The sequence below is a fragment of the Bombina bombina genome, chromosome 2 (assembly GCF_027579735.1).
Source record: "Bombina bombina isolate aBomBom1 chromosome 2, aBomBom1.pri, whole genome shotgun sequence".
NCBI classification, from domain to species: Eukaryota; Metazoa; Chordata; class Amphibia; order Anura; family Bombinatoridae; genus Bombina; species Bombina bombina.
Window position 1 is genome coordinate 311,549,437 of NC_069500.1, and position 20,884 is coordinate 311,570,320.

Consider the following 20,884-nt stretch of genomic DNA (forward strand, 5'->3'; position numbering starts at 1 on the left):
GCTAAATATTCTCCAGTCTTTAAGACAAATTTTTCTCTGAAATTCCCAGTCCTTAAGGGATTAACATTGCAAAACAACCAATAATTGAATCCACTTAAAAACATTAATGGAGGATTTTAAGTGAATTTAAATCTTAAATGGAAGTGAAATCCTTATTTTTTTTTTCTTTTAAGATTGAGAAGAACATACAATTAAAAAAAAATCCAATTTATTTCTATACTTCCTTTGTTGAAAACAGGTAGGTAGGCTCAGAAGCATGTGAGTGTCTGGAGCAATATATGGTAGTATATTTGAAAGTATTATACATTTGCAAGGGCACTAGATGGCAGCAGTGTTTCCTCCATGTAGTGATCCAGACATATGCATGCTAACTGCCTAGGTATGCTCTTCAACAAAAAATACCATAAGAACTAAGAAAATTTGATAAAAGTAAATTGAAAACTTTTGTGAAATAAATGTGATAACAAAAATGATAAAAGGAAAACCAAATAAAGTTCTGAATCAAGGATATGTCTGTGTCCTCTGGATGAGTTTTTCAGCTTGTTAGCATTCCTCAGTGAGATCCCATAAAAAAGGAAACAGAAAATTGCAACATAGTGTGAATCTGTAACGGCACTTTGAGGAAGTAGTTGTTTTGTAACAAATGACTACTCACATTTGTTGGAGCTTTCGACTAAGCTCAAGGATATGCGCACTCCCACTTTATACTGATGGGAAAACAGTACACTAGGCAAAACTTGGATACAAATTTATTTTAAAATATATAAAAGCGTCACATAAGCCTTGATAACACCACAATGTAAGGGTACAAAAGCAGATATGCTGTAACAAATGCTTCAAATCGCCAAACTTGCAAAGAGGTAAATGGATCAGCAGGAGTGTGACCGCCGAAACCAAAACCTCTTTAGTAGCAAGACAATAGCGCTAAGCCCCCAGGTATCCTGGCCAGTGTAGAGACGCAATAAAACTCAATATAGAACAGTTCAGTTCCGACGTACGTTTCGCTGGTATGCTTTGTCAAGGAATGTTAGTGCGCATGTCCAAGAGTCCTTTTAAACAATCCATTGATGAGTTTCTGCCAGGTTCGTGGTTTCAATATATGGAACCCCAAATGTAAAATTAAACACATAGTTAGAAACAGTAACCTCAACATCCTATCATAACTTTTCAGCGCAAACACACATAAGTACAATATATGTTTTTAAACATGTTACATGCTAACAAATAAAATCTATTTTTGAAAACATTGCGACACAACTAGGTTTATGATAAGGCTAGTAGTTTAATTATGGTCCATAGGACATATAGTCAGTAACATCACTTAAACTAAAAAAGATATAACTAATACCTTCACAATAAGGGGTTAAAAAAACAAATACCTACATATATCATCAGTATAGACACTAATTGCAAGCACAATGTGATTATGTTTTTTGAAGTTTTGCATATATGTATAATGCTATAACATTATAATGCATAATTTCCCAATTCTGGTTATCCATCTTAACATCTATGCATATATCAACAAAATGTATAAAACTGAAAGAAGTTGAAAAACATACTAGTTGTTTAATGACAAATTACCTAAATGCCAACTTCCAAAATGGAGAATGTAACCACAAACCTGGCAGAAACTCATCAATGGATTGTTTAAAAGGACTCTTGGACATGCGCACTAACATTCCTTGACAAAGCATACCAGCGAAACGTACGTCGGAACTGAACTGTTCTATATTGAGTTTTATCGCGTCTCTACACTAGCCAGGACACCTGGGGGCTTAGCGCTATTGTCTTGCTACTAAAGAGGTTTTGGTTTCGGCGGTCACACTCTTGCTGATCCATTTACCTCTTTGCAAGTTTGGCGATTTGAAGCATTTGTTACAGCATATCTGCTTTTGTACCCTTACATTGTGGTGTTATCAAGGCTTATGTGACGCTTTTATATATTTTAAAATAAATTTGTATCCAAGTTTTGCCTAGTGTACTGTGTTCCCATCAGTATAAAGTGGGAGTGTGCATAACCTTGAGCTTAGTCGAAAGCTCCAACAAATGTGAGTAGTCATTTGTTACAAAACAACTACTTCCTCAAAGTGCCGTTACAGATTCACACTATGTTGCAATTTTCTGTTTCCTTTTTTATGGGATCTCACTGAGGAATGCTAACAAGCTGAAAAACTCATCCAGAGGACACAGACATATCCTTGATTCAGAACTTTATTTGGTTTTCTTTTTATAATTTTTGTTATCACATTTATTTCACATTTTTTTCTTTGTAATATTCGGTATATTTATTGTAAATTGAAAACTTTTGTTATTTAAATTGTATGCTCTGTTTGAATAATGAAATAAAAAAATTGAAGTTCCAAGTCCCTTTAATTTTTTTTATCAACATATCCAGCATTTTCCTTATTAATGGACAGTTTTAAATCTGTCTAAATATGATTTTAGTACATGTGCAGTTCACATTTGAACATACAGCATGAGCAGAGGACATTTTTAGCGGTAGTGTCAAGGCATGATGACTTTCCACTTCTATGCTCTATAAATGTTTTAATTTTTATTACAAATCAATGTTTTAGTGTAGCCTAGTAAGGGTGCATGACCCCTCTGTATATCTCTTGCCTTCAGTTCTAAGAAATACATTAAACAAATTGGAAATAAGATTGTTAGGGATGTTGTTTGGGGATCATCAAATCTCCTAGTAGCTATGGTGCACAACAATTAAATACATCACTATTTAACATTAATTTGTTGTTTTACACCCAATGTTAAATGGACAATCAAGTCCAAAAAAATTTCATGATTTAAATGGGTCATGTCATTTTAAACTACTTCCCAATTTACTTTTGTCACCAATTTTGCTTTGCTTTGAACCTAGGAGGTTCATATGCTAATTTCTTAGATTTTGAAGACTGCATCTAATCTGAATGCATTTTGACCACTAGAGGGCATTAGTTCATGTGCGTCATATAGATAATATTGAGCTCATGCACGTGAAGTGACCTAGGAGTGAGCACTGGTTGGCTAAAATGCAAGTCTGTCAAAAGAACTGAAATAAAGGGGCAGTCAGCAGAAGCTTAGATACAAGGTAATTACAGAGGTAAAACGTGTATTATTATAATTGTGTTGGTTATGCAAAACTGGGGAATGGGTAACAAAGGGATTGTCTTTCTTTTTAAACAACAAACATTCTGGTGTTGACTGTCCCTTTAAGTTTCTAATTCTATAAAGAAACTTCCAAAATGTGCTGGGTAATATGTTTTACTGACAATTATGTTTATTACATTAACTGCTTTTTTAATTATGTCTATCAAACATGTGAACAACTATTTTGAAGCAGTGGGATTGGAATACTACTTTGAATGATCAAGTCTATTTAAAGAGTAGAAAGAATGATTAATTGATGACTTTATAAGTAAGTTTACGTTACAGGCTTATGTTGCAGTTCCATGCAATGCTTGTTTTTGCAAGGATGCAAAAGACATATGCTGCTATTAAGCTGTTTTGCATAATAAAAAATACTCAAATTATTAAAATATAGGTGGCCCTCGTTTTACAACGGTTCAATTTACATCGTTTCAGAATAACAACCTTTTTTTGACAGTCATGTGACTGCTATTGAAAAGCATTGAGAAGCAGTGCATTTATTAAAATAGCCAGTAGGTGGAGCTGTCCGCTTGTGTTGCAGCAAAGCCAAACAAGCTGAAATTAATCAGTTTAACCAGAGTACTCTTTTATAACCAACATTCTCTATTAACTAATTAGTGGGGGGGGGGGGCTCAGTTTTCTTCGTGAAATTTGCCAAAATCAACCAAGATGGTTCTAAAATAAATACATTTTACCCAACAGCAAAAAAGAGGACTATGAGGGAAATTATTACTGCTGGCCAGAAAATGGTTAAACCGAGATTGTGGTAGATTTTTTTTAATTTAAAGCTTGCTTTTAATTGTATTGGGCATAGCAGCCAGAGGTGTGTCCTGAGTTGTTAGTGGAAAATGCCCTTCAGTCTGGTGGGAGTATTGAGGCTGGGGGTTAGGTGCAAGTTGGTCTCTTGGGTGTCGTGGGCTATTGTGGTTAAGGATAAATGTGGTTGGAGGAGGTCAATAATGGAGCTAGGGCCAGGTTGTTAAGCTGGGTGAGATATAGTTAACTGTGGTTTGGGGGCCAAATGGTTTAAGTATAATTGGTTGTAAGGTAGATCAAGTAAGGTAATTATGGTAAATTGGGGTGGGGCAATGTTATATTATTGCTGTGTGGGACCAGTAAAGATCAATTAATGGTTGGGACAAGTTGGGAAGGGGTACCTGCAGTGGGCTAGGCTGTTGTTAGACTATTGTTGTGAGAGGCTAGGAGAATCATAGGATCCCCTTGAAGTTTTTTAAAGGACCAGTAAATAAAGTAGATTTGCATAACCAATAAATGCATGATAAAAAAGACAATGCAATAGCACTTAGTCTGAAAATGTATTTCTTGCAAATTTTAAAAGTTATGCATATTTCAACCCTTCCTGTGTCCGGAGCGGCAGATTAGGGGTTAATAATATAATGTAGGTTGCGGCGATGTCGGGGGCAGCAGATTAGGGGTTAATAAGTGTAAGATTAGGGGTGTTTAGACTCGGGGTTCATGTTAGGGTGTTAGCTGTAGACATAAAATGTATTTCCCCATAGGAATCAATGGGGCTGCGTTAAGGAGCTTTACGCTGCTTTTTGGCAGGTGTTAGACTTTTTTTCAGCCGGCTCTCCCCGTTGATTCCTATGGGGAAATCGTACACAAGCATGTTACACCAGCTCACCGCTAACGTAAGCAGCGCTGGTATTGGAGTGCGGTAAGGAGCAAAATTTTGCTCAACGCTCACTTCTTGTTTGGTTTGTAAAAACCCGTAATACCAGCGCTGTCTGTAAGTGAGCGGTGAGCATAAACTGCTCGTTAGCACCGCACAGCCTTTAACGCAAAACTCGTAATCTAGGTGTTTGATTGCCAAATCATTCTACATTTAGAATTATTTTTAGCATGCATGTTTTTAACATTTAAATGCACAAAAAGTAGATTTATTGTAGAGCACAATTAGATCACAACTGCGCCCTTCCTGTCTCAAACAATAGTTTAACTTTGTTCAGTTTTCATAAAATTGGACAGCTGTAAACTATGTATTACTTTGAGTAGAGGAAATAAGCATCTATTGAAAGACTGCAGTCATATTTTAAAGGCTTGTAAGGTCCAATCTATAAGAAAAGACAGACAGACAAGAAATTGGGCATTTTTTGAATAAATTAAATGGACATTTTTCATCTACTAATGACAACAGTGATTTATATTAAACCTACACTATATTATATTGAGAAAACGTTTTAATTAGACACTCAAGTCAAAATTAAACTTTCATGATTCAGATAGAGCATTCAATAAACAGTTTTCCAATTTACTATCATTAAAAACAGGTACACAGTCTTTTTATATTTACAATTTTTGAGTCACCAGCTCCTACTGAGTATGTGCAAGAATATAAAGAATATACATATATGCATTTGTGATTTGCTGATGGATGTCACATTTTATGTCTACAGCTAACACCCTAACATGAACCCCGAGTCTAAACACCCCTAATCTTACACTTATTAACCCCTAATCTGCTGCCCCCGACATCGCCGCAACCTACATTATATTATTAACCCCTAATCTGCCGCTCCGGACACCGCCCCCACCTACATTATACTTATGAACCCCTAATCTGCTGCCCCCAACATCGCCGACACCTACATTATATTTATTAACCCCCGAATCTGCTGCCCCCAATGTCGCCGCCACCTACCTACATTTATTAACCCCTAATCTGCTGCCCCCAACATCGACACCACTATAATAAACATATTAACCCCTAAACCGCCACACTCCCGCCTCGCTAACATTAGTTAAATATTATTAACCCCTAATCTGCCGGCCCTAACATCGACGCCACCTACCTACATTTATTAACCTCTAATCTGCCGCCCCCAACGTTGCCGCCACTATAATAAACATATTAACCCCTAAACCTAAGTCTAACCCTAACCCCCGCTTAAATAAATCTAAATAAAATTACTATAATTAACTAAATTATTCCTATTTAAAACTAAATACTTACCTATAAAATAAACCCTAAGGTAGCTACAATATAACTAATAGTTACATTGTAGCTAGCTTAGAGGTTTTTTTATTTTTCAGGCAAGTTTGTATTTATTTTAACTAGGTAGAATACTTACTAAATAGTTATCTATTTACTAACTACCTAGCTAAAATAAATACAAAAGTACCTGTAAAATAAAACCTAATCTAAGTTACAATAACACCTAACACTACACTATAATTAAATTAATTCCCTACATTAAATGCAATTAAATAAAATTAGCTAAAGTACAAAAAAAACAAAACACTAAATTACAGAAAATAATAAACAAATGACAAGATTTTTAAACTAATTACACCTAATCTAAACCCCCTAACAAAATAAAAAATCCCCCCAAAATAAAAAAAGCCCTACCCTACACTAAATTACAAATAGCCCTTAAAAGGGCCTTTTGTGGGCCATTGCCCCAAGTAATCAGCTCTTTTACCTGTAAAAAAAATTACAAATCCCCCCCAACATTAAAACCCACCACCCACACAACCAACCCTACACTAAAACCCACCCAATACCCCCTTAAAAAAATAACACTAACCCCTTGAAGATCACCTTACCGGGTGAAGTCTTCATCCAACCAGGCCGAAGTCCTCAACGAATCCGGCAGAAGTGGTCCTCCAGACGGGCGGAAGTGGTCCTCCAGATGGGCAGAAGTCTTCATCCAGACGGCATCTTCTATCTTCATCCATAAGGCACGGAGCGGGTCCATCTTCAAGACATCCAACGCGGAGCATCCTCTTCTTTCCACAGCGATTGAAGAATGAAGGTTCCTTTAAGTGACGTCATCCAAGATGGTGTCCCTTCAATTCTGATTGGCTGATAGAATTCTATCAGCCAATTGGAATTAAGGTAGGAAAAATCCTATTGGCTGATGCAATCAGCCAATAGGATTGAACTTCATTCCTATTGGCTGATCCAATCAGCCAGTAGGATTGAGCTGGCATTCTATTAGCTGTTCCAATCAGCCAATAGAATGCCAGCTCAATTCTATTGGCTGATTGCATCAGCCAATAGGATTTTTTCTACCTTAATTCCGATTGGCTGATAGAATACTATCAATCGGAATTGAAGGGACGCCATCTTGGATGACGTCACTTAAAGGTACCTTCATTCTTCAGTTGCCGTGGAAGAAGAGGATGCTCTGCGTCGGATGTCTTGAAGATGGACCCGGTCCGCGCTGGATGGATGAAGATAGAAGACCACTTCTGCCCGTCTGGAGGAACACTTCTGCCGGATTTGTTGAGGACTTCGGCCCGGTTGGATGAAGACTTCTCCCGGTAAGGTGATCTTCAAGGGGTTAGTGTTAGGTTTTTTAAGGGGGTATTGGGTGGGTTTTAGAGTAGGGTTGGTTGTGTGGGTGGTGGGTTTTAATGTTGGGGGGGAGGGTTGTAATTTTTTTTACAGGTAAAAGAACTGATTTACTTTGGGGCAATGCCCTGCAAAAGGCTCTTTTAAGGGCTATTTATAATTTAGTGTAGGGTAGGGCTTTTTTTATTTTGGGGGGCTTTTTTATTTTGTTAGGGGGGTTAGATTAGGTGTAATTAGTTTAAAAATCTTGAAATTTGTTTATTATTTTCTGTAATTTAGGGTTGTTAGCTAATTTTATTTAATTGTATTTAATTATATTTAATGTAGGGAATTAATTTAATTATAGTGTAGTGTTAGGTGTTAGTGTAACTTAGGTTAGGTTTTATTTTACAGGTACTTTTGTATTTATTTTAACTAGGTAGTTTATTAAATAGTTAATAACTATTTAATAACTATTCTACCTAATTAAAATAAATACAAACTTGCCTGTAAAATAAAAGTAAACCCTAAACTAGATACAATGTAACTATTAGTTATATTGTAGCTATCTTAGGGTTTATTTTATAGGTAAGTATTTAGTTTTAAATAGGAATAATTTAGTTAATTATAGTAATTTTATTTAGATTTATTAAAATTATATTTAAGTTAGGGGGGGTTAGGGTTAGACTTAGATTTAGGGGTTAATAACTTTAGTATAGTGGCGGCGACGTTGGGGGCAGCAGATTAGGGGTTAATAAAAGTCGGTAGGTGTCGTCGATGTGAGGGACGGCAGAATAGGGGTTAATAATATTTAACTAATGTTTGCGAAGCGGGAGTGCGGCGGTTTAGGGGTTAATATATTTATTATAGTGGCGGCGATGTCCGGTTCGGCAGATTAGGGGTTAAAAATTTTATTTTAGTGTTTGCGATGTGGGAGGGCCTCGGTTTAGGGGTTAATAGGTAGTTTATGGGTGTTAGTGTACTTTTTAGCACTTTAGCTAAGAGTTTTATGCTACGACGTTGTAGTGTAAAACTCTTAACTACTGACTTTCAAATGCGGTACCACTCTTGACAGGAGAGGGTGTACCTCTCACTTTTTGGCAGACTCGTAATACCGGCACTATGCAAGTCCCATTGAAAAAAGAGGATACGTAATTTACGTAAGTGGATTTGCGGTATTTCTAAGTCTGGCCAAAAAAGTGAGCAGTACACCTGTACCTTCAAGACTCGTAATACCAGCGGGCGTTAAAAAGCAGCGTTGGGACCGGCCAACGCTGCTTTTTAAGCCTAACGCACAACTCGTAATCTAGCCGAAAGTCTTTTAAAAACATCTGTTTGGTGTCTAAAGTGTTATTTCAATGGGCTTACAGTTATTTCTTTTTTTTTCATTTTCCAAATTAGATGAAATAATTAATGCTAATTTGCAACTGATATCTAATAATACTCCTTTGAAAGTAAAGTTTTTAAATTTAGTTATTTCTATATTATGTGATAATTTAGACATATAACATTTTTATTGAACAGAATATGACCATTGGAGATACACCCTGCAATAGGCACATCACAAAGTGGCACTGGGCTTATTGGAAGTACTTTATGACTTACCCATACACATAGTCTGGTCAATAGATGCCTTAAAGCCATTGTTGCATACACACTTGTAACTTCCTTTAGTGTCTACACATGTCCCATGACTGCAAACATTTGGAATTTCAAGACACTCATTGCGATCTGAAAAATAAATAGAACTTTACAGCATACCATGTCATACATCAAAATGGGAGACATAAACTAACTATAAAGCTACATTAATTTATAGCTGACATATAGATTTAAGGAATGACATCAGCTTCTTCTTACCAATACAAGCACCATTCGGTAAAAGCTTGAAGCCTGTGGCGCATTCACAGCGATAGCTCCCAGGGCTGTTTATACAGTCTGCATTTCTCTGGCAAAAATAATCTCCACTGCTACATTCATCAATGTCTGAAATAATAAGGAAGTTTTACATTTCAATTCAATATCTTAGAAAAATAGTTATAAAACAATTTTAAACAAGTCATAGTATATTTTGGCATTTACTAGAATAGGTGAAATGTAAAAGTATATTTGTAGAAATAGGGAAAGAGATGCAGAAAGCGAGAGAGTGTGCAAACAAGAGAGAGAGTTAAAGAAGGAGAGAAAGAGAGAAAAGAAATAAAATGGAGATACAAAGGTAGAAAGGAGTATTATAAAGTCATACATAATTGAAACTGTGCCTAAGATGTTACCCACTGAATGAATTTATATACACAACACACACAAATGTATACAGTATATTATGTAATGGACTGATAAAATATACTTAGATCACTGAGAAACTGTTACTGGATCTAATTTTATTTACATTAATTTGAAAGTTTCAGCCTAAATTGAAGCAGAATTGTTACATTAAAAGGGCAAATGCAATTGTGAGGTGACACTATTTTTACCACTTGAACCTGTATTACATGTTGAGAATGAAAACAATATTGAGACTTCTCTAAAACAAACAAGCGTTCTGTATACTTTCAATGATGAGCGCAAAGTGGAAACTCACACTAGTATCCAGTCCATGGTCAATCCTTGTACTCAAGCGCTAATAACATTAACACTAGAAATATTAATCAGAGGAAAAAGCTCTGATAAAGTCATTGTGTCTGCTCATACAGAACTTCCTAAACCACAATACTGGCTTCTTAGGTTTTATTTTACACTATTTAGGATTTATGTTAACACTATTTCAAGACTTTGTACATTTCAAGACTTTATCTCAAATCTGTAATATCTTACTGTACCAACCAGTCTTGCAGGAAAATGATCAATACAGCGAGATATTACATTTTTGTGAGAAAGAAATAACTCATTCGTTTCAATGCTAGAACTTGTGCTTTTATGCCAAACATGTTTTACAATGTTTAAAAGCCAGCTATCATGACCGTGAAAAGCTGCAACCATTTTTTATGTAACACATTAATTTCCCTTACTGTTAATCTTGTTTGCCGACCAAAGCCACAATACACTGAAATACACATTTTTTACAACAAACACATTTAGAAAAAATGTATAATGAACAATTTTATAGTACATTTAAATTACACTACATACACACATGCACTGTATACCCAAAATCTTCCATCTCAAATGTAAGACTAATTAATTTACAAGTTTTGCTATTCATTGGAAGTGAAAAGGTTAATGTCACACATCTAATTTGCTATTGTCCTTTCGCACTGTGCAACGTTATCCATGTAAACACTTATATTGTATGGGATAGATCTCATAAATGGGCATCATATTAGTCATTTACATTTGTATAAGGCACAACTGGTAGGTTTTTGGCTAACTTCACAATAGGAATCATAGTTTACTTTCAGCTCTGGTAACTTACGCTCAAGCGAGAAAACTTTACTTTCAACTTGTTATATGAGCCCACAGATGCTTGCAATATGTTCTCGGTAAGGATTCTACTCAAGCGCAATTTACTGCTCCACTTGTAATTTTGGCCTTCATGTTTAACAGTAGAAAGCATTAGTTACCTTTGTGTATATATTTTGCTTTCTTTGACCAATGACAGTAGAAAAAAAAAACAGAACTTTCTTAGCATTTTCAATTTGAGGAAAATATTAAGATTGTCAGAATTACTTCAGTCCAGTGAAAGGTGCTAAAATTACGTAACATTGTAGTGAGTATTAAGGCATTTTATGGTTGATTTTCAAATCATGTTCAAAGACAAGCTGTAAAGAGTATTCCCTGGGTCTAAAACAATACTGATCCATACTATTAATACTAACGCATATTGCTTCAGCTCTGTACCTTCACAAATTAAGAGCAAGTCATTGTAGCTGAATCCTGTGGGACATTCACAGCGGAAACTGCCAATCTGATTGATACAAACTCCGTTAGCACAAATTCCAGGTATTTCCTTGCACTCATCAATGTCTAAAATATAAGAAAAAGGGATTCAGCTATTGTTTATATAGTCCAAACATAAATGGGTTCAACAAAATGTGTTATTTTTAAATTCAGTATTTATTCATGTTTGTATTATTTATTTATAAACTGCAAACATAGGCCTAGATTTGGAGTTTGGCGGTAAAAGGGCTGTTAACGCTCCGCGGGCTTTTTTCTGGCCGCACCATAAAATTAACTCTGGTATCGAGAGTTCAAACAAATGCTGCGTTAGGCTCCAAAAAAGGAGCGTAGAGCATTTTTACCGCAAATGCAACTCTCGATACCAGAGTTGCTTACGGACGCGGCCAGCCTCAAAAACGTGCTCGTGCACGATTCTCCCATAGGAAACAATGGGACTGTTTGAGCTGAAAAAAAACCTAACACCTGCAAAAAAGCAGCGTTCAGCTCCTAACGCAGCCCCATTGTTTCCTATGGGGAAACACTTCCTACGTCTGCACCTAACACTCTAACATGTACCCCGAGTCTAAACACCCCTAACCTTACACTTATTAACCCCTAATCTGCCGCCCCCGCTATCGCTGACCCCTGCATATTTTTTTTAACCCCTAATCTGCCGCTCCGTAAACCGCCGCAACCTACGTTATCCCTATGTACCCCTAATCTGCTGCCCTAACATCGCCGACCCCTATATTATATTTATTAACCCCTAATCTGCCCCCCTCAACGTCGCCGACACCTGCCTACACTTATTAACCCCTAATCTGCCGACCGGACCTGAGCGCTACTATAATAAAGTTATTAACCCCTAATCCGCCTCACTAACCCTATCATAAATAGTATTAACCCCTAATCTGCCCTCCCTAACATCGCCGACACCTACCTTCAATTATTAACCCCTAATCTGCCGAGCGGAGCTCACCGCTATTCTAATAAATGTATTAACCCCTAACGCTAAGTCTAACCCTAACACTAACACCCCCCTAACTTAAATATAATTTACATCTAACGAAATTAATTAACTCTTATTAAATAAATGATTCCTATTTAAAGCTAAATACTTACCTGTAAAATACATCCTAATATAGCTACAATATAAATTATAATTATATTATAGCTATTTTAGGATTAATATTTATTTTACAGGCAACTTTGTAATTATTTTAACCAGGTACAATAGCTATTAAATAGTTAAGAACTATTTAATAGTTACCTAGTTAAAATAATAACAAATTTACCTGTAAAATAAATCCTAACCTAAGATATAATTAAACCTAACACTACCCTATCAATAAAATAATTAAATAAACTACCTACAATTACCTACAATTAACCTAACACTACACTATCAATAAATTAATTAAACACAATTGCTACAAATAAATACAATTAAATAAACTAGCTAAAGTACAAAAAATAAAAAAGAACTAAGTTACAAAAAATAAAAAAATATTTAAAAAACATAAGAAAAATATTACAACAATTTTAAACTAATTACACCTGCTCTAAGCCCCCTAATAAAATAACAAAGCCCCCCAAAATAAAAAATTCCCTACCCTATTCTAAATTAAAAAAGTTACAAGCTCTTTTACCTTACCAGCCCTGAACAGGGCCCTTTGCGGGGCATGCCCCAAGAATTTCAGCTCTTTTGCCTGTAAAAGAATAAATACAATCCCCCCCCCAACATTACAACCCACCACCCACATACCCCTAATCTAACCCAAACCCCCCTTAAATAAACCTAACACTAAGCCCCTGAAGATCTTCCTACCTTGTCTTCACCATACCAGGTTCACCGATCCGTCCTGGCTCCAACATCTTCATCCAACCCAAGCGGGGGTTGGCGATCCATCATCCGGTGCTGAAGAGGTCCAGAAGAGGCTCCAAAGTCTTCCTCCTATCCGGCAAGAAGAGGACATCCGGACCGGCAAACATCTTCTCCAAGCGGCATCTTCGATCTTCTTCCATCCGGTGCGGAGCGGGTCCATCTTGAAGCAGGCGACGCGGATCCATCCTCTTCTTCCGTTGTCTCCCGACTAATGACGGTTCCTTTAAGGGACGTCATCCAAGATGGCGTCCCTCGAATTCCGATTGGCTGATAGGATTCTATCAGCCAATCGGAATTAAGGTAGGAATTTTCTGATTGGCTGATGGAATCAGAAAATCAGAATCAAGTTCAATCCGATTGGCTGATCCAATCAGCCAATCAGATTGAGCTCGCATTCTATTGGCTGTTCCGATCAGCCAATAGAATGCGAGCTCAATCTGATTGGCTGATTGGATCAGCCAATCGGATTGAACTTGATTCTGATTTTCTGATTCCATCAGCCAATCAGAAAATTCCTACCTTAATTCCGATTGGCTGATAGAATCCTATCAGCCAATCGGAATTCGAGGGACGCCATCTTGGATGACGTCCCTTAAAGGAACCGTCATTAGTCGGGAGACAACGGAAGAAGAGGATGGATCCGCGTCGCCTGCTTCAAGATGGACCCGCTCCGCACCGGATGGAAGAAGATCGAAGATGCCGCTTGGAGCAGATGTTTGCCGGTCCGGATGTCCTCTTCTTGCCGGATAGGAGGAAGACTTTGGAGCCTCTTCTGGACCTCTTCAGCACCGGATGATGGATCGCCAACCCCTGCTTGGGTTGGATGAAGATGTTGGAGCCAGGACGGATCGGTGAACCTGGTATGGTGAAGACAAGGTAGGAAGATCTTCAGGGGCTTAGTGTTAGGTTTATTTAAGGGGGGTTTGGGTTAGATTAGGGGTATGTGGGTGGTGGGTTGTAATGTTGGGGGGGGGGTATTGTATTTATTCTTTTACAGGCAAAAGAGCTGAAATTCTTGGGGCATGCCCCGCAAAGGGCCCTGTTCAGGGCTGGTAAGGTAAAAGAGCTTGTAACTTTTTTAATTTAGAATAGGGTAGGGAATTTTTTATTTTGGGGGGCTTTGTTATTTTATTAGGGGGCTTAGAGTAGGTGTAATTAGTTTAAAATTGTTGTAATATTTTTCTTATGTTTGTAAATATTTTTTTATTTTTTGTAACTTAGTTCTTTTTTATTTTTTGTACTTTAGCTAGTTTATTTAATTGTATTTATTTGTAGCAATTGTGTTTAATTAATTTATTGATAGTGTAGTGTTAGGTTAATTGTAGGAAATTGTAGGTAGTTTATTTAATTATTTTATTGATAGGGTAGTGTTAGGTTTAATTATATCTTAGGTTAGGATTTATTTTACAGGTAAATTTGTTATTATTTTAACTAGGTAACTATTAAATAGTTCTTAACTATTTAATAGCTATTGTACCTAGTTAAAATAAATACCAAGTTGCCTGTAAAATAAATATTAATCCTAAAATAGCTATAACATAATTATAATTTATATTGTAGCTATATTAGGATTTATTTTACAGGTAAGTATTTAGCTTTAAATAGGAATCATTTATTTAATAAGAGTTAATTTATTTCGTTAGATGTAAATTATATTTAAGTTAGGGGGGTGTTAGTGTTAGGGTTAGACTTAGCTTTAGGGGTTAATCAATTTATTAGAATAGCGGTGAGCTCCGGTCGGCAGATTAGGGGTTAATTATTGAAGTTAGGTGTCGGCGATGTTAGGGAGGGCAGATTAGGGGGTTAATACTATTTATTATAGGGTTAGTGAGGCGGGTTAGGGGTTAATAACTTTATTATAGTAGCGCTCAGGTCCGCTCGGCAGATTAGGGGTTAATAAGTGTAGGCAGGTGGAGGCGACGTTGAGGGGGGCAGATTAGGGGTTAATAAATATAATATAGGGGTCGGCGGTGTTAGGGGTAGCAGATTAGGGGTACATAGGGATAACGTAGGTGGCGGCGCTTTGCGGTCGGAAGATTAGGGGTTAATTATTTTAAGTAGCTGGCGGCGACGTTGTGGGGGGCAGGTTAGGGGTTAATAAATGTAATACAGGGGTCGGCGGGGTTAGGGGCAGCAGATTAGGGGTACATAAGTATAACGTAGGTGGCGGTCGGCAGATTAGGGGTTAAAAATTTTAATCGAGTGGCGGCGATGTGGGGGGAGCTCGGTTTAGGGGTACATAGGTAGTTTATGGGTGTTAGTGTACTTTAGGGTACAGTAGTTAAGAGCTTTATGAACCGGCGTTAGCCAGAAAGCTCTTAACTCCTGCTTTTTTCAGGCGGCTGGAGTTTTGTCGTTAGAGCTCTAACGCTCACTTCAGAAACGACTCTAAATACCGGCGTTAGAAAGATCCCATTGAAAAGATAGGATACGCAAATGGCGTAGGGGGATCTGCGGTATGGAAAAGTCGCGGCTGAAAAGTGAGCGTTAGACCCTTTAATCACTGACTCCAAATACCAGCGGGTGGCCAAAACCAGCGTTAGGAGCCTCTAACGCTGGTTTTGACGGCTACCGCCGAACTCCAAATCTAGGCCATAGTCTGCAGCACTATGACAATAAATTCATGAATACAGAATGATATTTACTAGAAGACATGAGCTATACAAAGGAAGAGGTAGAGAACCATCTTTAGGCAAGGTGATCTACAGAATAACTGGCCTTCTAGGATTATATCTTACAGGTCTTAAATGGGGAACATATGAGACAAAAGGCGAAGGAGGGTGAAAATGAGAGAAATATGTTAAAGGAGGTTGTATGTATCACTGAAAAGGTGTCTCTATGGAACATTATAAACACTGACAGCCTTACTGAGCAACACAAGGCACAGAACTGTTGCAGTTAAAAAAAAGAGCCGTAGACAGCAATGTGAGAAAGTAATGAGAGAAGGGGAAAGAAGTAGGTTTTAGAGTGAATTTAGGGAATGGGACGGGACTTTATAGAGACAAAAGAAGAGATATATGAGGGAGCAGTGTTACAAAGGAGTTTTTATGAGGATCGATGTTTCAAATATTATTATTGATGCTAAGGGAAGCTAGTGGGAAACATAAAGAAGCTTCAGATGAACAATGACAAGTAAGAAAAAAGACAAAAGCATTCATGATAAATTGCTGTGGAAATAGACAGTAGCTCTGTAGAGTAGCATGGATGCAGCAGTCATAGTGTCAAATGATGGGTAAATGAATTACAACCTTAGTTGTGTTTTGTGCGTGGAAGAAGAAAACTTTTGAAAATACAGATGCTGAAATTATGATGATGTTGTCAACAGCAACCAAAAAGGTTGGGGCTGTGGATGAATGGATAAAGATGAAGAAATTGGTTTAGAGAGGTTGAAATTTAGATAACAAAAGAATATACAGGAAGATATATTGGATATAGAGCTGATGACATGAGTATGTAAGGAAAAGAAAAGATCTAGGGAACTAAGTTAAATTTGGATGACAGCATACAGATCATTTTGAAAAATACAGGGACATAATACTTAAAGGGACAGAATAATTAAATGATAAATCACTTGAAAGTGATGCAGCATAACTGTAAAAAGCTGACAGGAAAATATCACTTGAACATCTCTATGTAAAAAAAAAAGGTATTTTACCTCATAATTTACTCAACTAACCAGAGTAAGTGTTCATTAAAAAACATAATTTATGTAAGAACTTATCGGATAAATTAATTTCTTTCATATTGGCAAGAGTTCATGAGCTAGTGACGTATGGGATATACAATCCTACCAGGAGGGGCAAAGTTTCCCAAACCTCAAAATGCTTATAAATACACCCCCTCACCACACCCACAATTCAGTTTAACGAATAGACAAGTAGTGGGGTGATAGGAAAAGGAGTAAAAAGCATCAAAAAAGGAACTGGAAATATAATTGTGCTTTATATAAAAAAAACATAACCACCATAAAAAAGGTGGGTCTCGTGGACTCTTGCCAATATGAAAGAAATTAATTTATCAGGTAAGTTCTTACATAAATTATGTTTTCTTTCATGTAATTGGTAAGAGTCCATGAGCTAGTGACATACAGGATAGTAATACCCAAAATGTGGTACTCCACAGAAGAGTCACTAGAGAGAGAGGGATAAAAATAAAAACAGCCATTTTCCAGTGAAAAAAAATTAAATCTACATCCAAAAAAAATAAGTTTTTCTCATAATAGAAAAGAAAAAACTTAAAACATAAGCAGAGGAATCAAATTGAAACAGCTGCCTGAAGAACTTTTCTACCAAAAACTGCTTCCAAAGAGGCAAAAACATCAAAACGGTAGAATTTAGTAAATGTATGCAAAGAAGACCAAGTTGCTGCTTTGTAAATCTGATGAACTGAAGCTTCATTCTTAAAAACCCACAAAGTGGAGACTGATCTAGTAGAATGAGCTATGATTCTCTGAGGCGGGGCATGACCCTACTCCAAATAAGCCTGATGAATCAAACATAATTTATGTAAGAACTTATCTGATAAATTCATTTCTTTCATATTGGCAAGAGTCCATGAGCTAGTGACGTATGGGATATACAATCCTACCAGGAGGGGCAAAGTTTCCCAAACCTCAAAATGCATATAAATACACCCCCTCACCACACCCACAATTCAGTTTAACGAATAGACAAGTAGTGGGGTGATAGGAAAAGGAGTAAAAAGCATCAAAAAAGGAACTGGAAATATAATTGTGCTTTATACAAAAAAACATAACCACCATAAAAAAGGTGGGTCTAGTGGACTCTTGCCAATATGAAAGAAATTAATTTATCAGGTAAGTTCTTACATAAATTATGTTTTCTTTCATGTAATTGGTAAGAGTCCATGAGCTAGTGACATACGGGATAGTAATACCCAAAATGTGGTACTCCACAGAAGAGTCACTAGAGAGGGAGGGATAAAAATAAAAACAGCCATTTTCCAGTGAAAAAACTTAAATCTACATCCAAAAAAATAAGTTTTTCTCATAATAGATTAATTTATCAGGTAAATAAGCCTGATGAATCAAAAGCTTTAACCAAGATGCCAAGGAAATGGCAGTAGCTTTCTCACCTTTCCTAGAACCAGAAATGACAACAAATAGACTAGAAGTCTTCCTGAAATCTTTAGTAGCTTCAACATAATATTTCAAAGCTCTCACAACATCCAGAGAATGTAAGGATCTCTCCAAATAATTAGGATTAGGACACAAAGAGGGAACAACAATTTCCCTATTAATGTTGTTAGAATTCACAACTTTAGATAAAAATTTAAATGAAGTCCGCAAAACTGCCTTATCCTGATGGAAAATTAGAAAAGGAGACTCACAAGAAAGAGCAGATAATTCAGAAACTCTTATAGGAGAAGAGATAGCCAGAAGGAACAACATATCCAAATTAAGACTCAAAGAAGGAGAAATTGATTTAATGACAGGCTTGATACGGACCAAAGCCTGTACAAAACAGTGAATATAAGGAAGCTTAGCAATCTTTCTGTGAAATAAAACAGAAAGAGCAGAGATCTGTCCCTTCAAGGAACTTGCAGATAAACCTTTATCCAAACCATCCTGAAGAAACTGTAAAATTCTAGAAATTCTAAAAGAATGCCAGGAGAATTTATGAGAAGAACACCATGAAATATAAGTCTTCCAAACTCGATAATAAATCTTCCTAGAAACAGATTTACGAGCCTGTAACATAGTATCAATCACTGAGTCATAGAAACCTCTATGACTGAGCACTAAGCATTCAATTTCGATACCTTCAAATTTAAGGATTTGAGATCCTGATGGAAAAACGGTCCTTGAGACAGAAGGTCTGGTCTTAAAGGAAGTGGTCAAGGTTGGCAACTGGACATCTGGACAAGATCCGCATACCAAAACCTGTGAGGCCATGCTGGTGCTACCAGAAACACAAACAATTGTTCCCTGATGATCTTGGAGATCACTCTTGGAAGAAGAGCTAGAGGCGGGAAGATATAAGCAGGTTAGTAAAAGCAAGGAACTGCTAACGCATCCACATACTCTGCCTGAGGATCCCTGGACCTAGACAAGTACCTGGGAAGTTTCTTGTTTAGATGGGAAGCCATCAGATCTATTTCTGGAAGACCCCACATCTGCACAATCTAAAAAAAACACATCTGGATGGAGAGACCACTCCCAAGGATGTAAAGTCTGATGGCTGAGATAATCCGCTTCCCAACTGTCTACACCTGGGATATGTGCCATAGAAATTAGACAAGAGCTGGATTCCACCCAAGAAAGTATCCAAGATACTTCTTTCATAGCTAGGGGACTGTGAGTCCCACCCTGTTGATTGGCATATGCCACAGTTCTGATATTGTCTGTCTGAAAACAAATGAATGGTTCTCTCTTCAACAGAGGCCAAACCTGAAGATCCCTGAAAATAGCACAGAGTTCTAAAATATTGATTAGAAACCTCGCCTTGAAATTTCCAAACCCCTTGTGCTGTCAGAGATCCCCAGACAGCTCCCCAACCTGAAAGACTTGCATCTGTTGTGATTACAGTCCAGGTTGGACAAACAAAAGAGGCCTCTTAAACTATACTATGGTGATCTAACCACCAAGTCAGAGAGAGTCGAACATTGGGATTTAAGGATATTATTGTGATATTCTTGTATAATCCCTGAACAATTAATTCAGCATACAAAGCTGAAGAGGTCTCATTTGAAAATGAGCAAAGGGGATAGCGTCCGATGCTGCAGTTATGAGACCTAGAACTTCCATGCACATAGCCACTGAAGGGAATGATTGACACTGAAAGTTTCGACAAGCTGAAACCAATTTTATTCGTCTCTTGTCTGTTAGAGACAGAGTCATGGACACTGAATCGATCTGGAAACCTAAAAAGGTGACCCTTGTCTGAGGAATCAAGGAACTTTTTCGGTAAATTGATCCTCCAACCATGTCTTTGAAGAAACAACACTAGTTGATTTGTGTGAGATTCGGCAGAATGTAAAGACTGAGCTAGTACCAAGATATCATCCAAATAAGGAAACCCCGCAATACCCTGTTATCTGATTACAGAGAGTAGGGCACCGAGAACCTTTGAAAAAATAATTGTAGCTGTCGCTAGGCCAAATGGAAGAGCGACAAATTGGTAATGCTTGTCTAGAAAAAAAAATCTCAGAAACCGATAGTGGTCTGGATGAATCGGATTATGAAGAAGTCTATCATAGACATATAATGACCTTGCTGAACAAAAGTCAGAATAGTCCTTATAGTCACCATTTTGAAAGTTGGCACTCTTACAAAACGATTCAAAATTTTCAGATCCAAAACTGGCCTGAATGAATTTTCTTTCTTTGGGACAATGAATAGATTTGAATAAAACCCAAGACCCTGTTCCTTAAACAGAACTGGTAAGATTATCCCTGATAATAGATCTGAAACACACTTCAGAAAAGCCTGAGCCTTCACTGGATTTGCTGGGACGCGTGAGAGAAAAAATCTTCTTACAGGAGATCTTACTCTAAATCCTATTCGATACCCTTGAGAGACAATACTCTGAATCCAATGATTTTGGACAGAATCTGCCCAAATGTTCTGGAAAAAATTTAATCTGCTCCCCACCAGCTGAGCTGGAATGAGGGTCGCACCTTCATGCAGACTTGGGGGCTGGCTTTGGTTTCTTTAAAGGCTT

At 37.1% G+C, this 20,884-nt stretch overlaps 1 protein-coding gene across 1 annotated transcript in view; it reads right to left on the minus strand.

Moving 5' to 3' along the window:
- FBN2 (fibrillin 2) overlaps window positions 1–20,884 on the minus strand; it is a 649,022-nt gene that overhangs the window by 174,926 nt on the left and 453,212 nt on the right. The window contains exons 43-45 of the mRNA XM_053701643.1: window positions 11,279–11,404; window positions 9,305–9,430; window positions 9,050–9,175 (exon numbers count right to left, since the gene is read on the minus strand). Coding sequence (XP_053557618.1) covers window positions 9,050–9,175; window positions 9,305–9,430; window positions 11,279–11,404 — 378 coding nt within the window. The remainder of the gene's footprint in view (window positions 1–9,049; window positions 9,176–9,304; window positions 9,431–11,278; window positions 11,405–20,884) is intronic.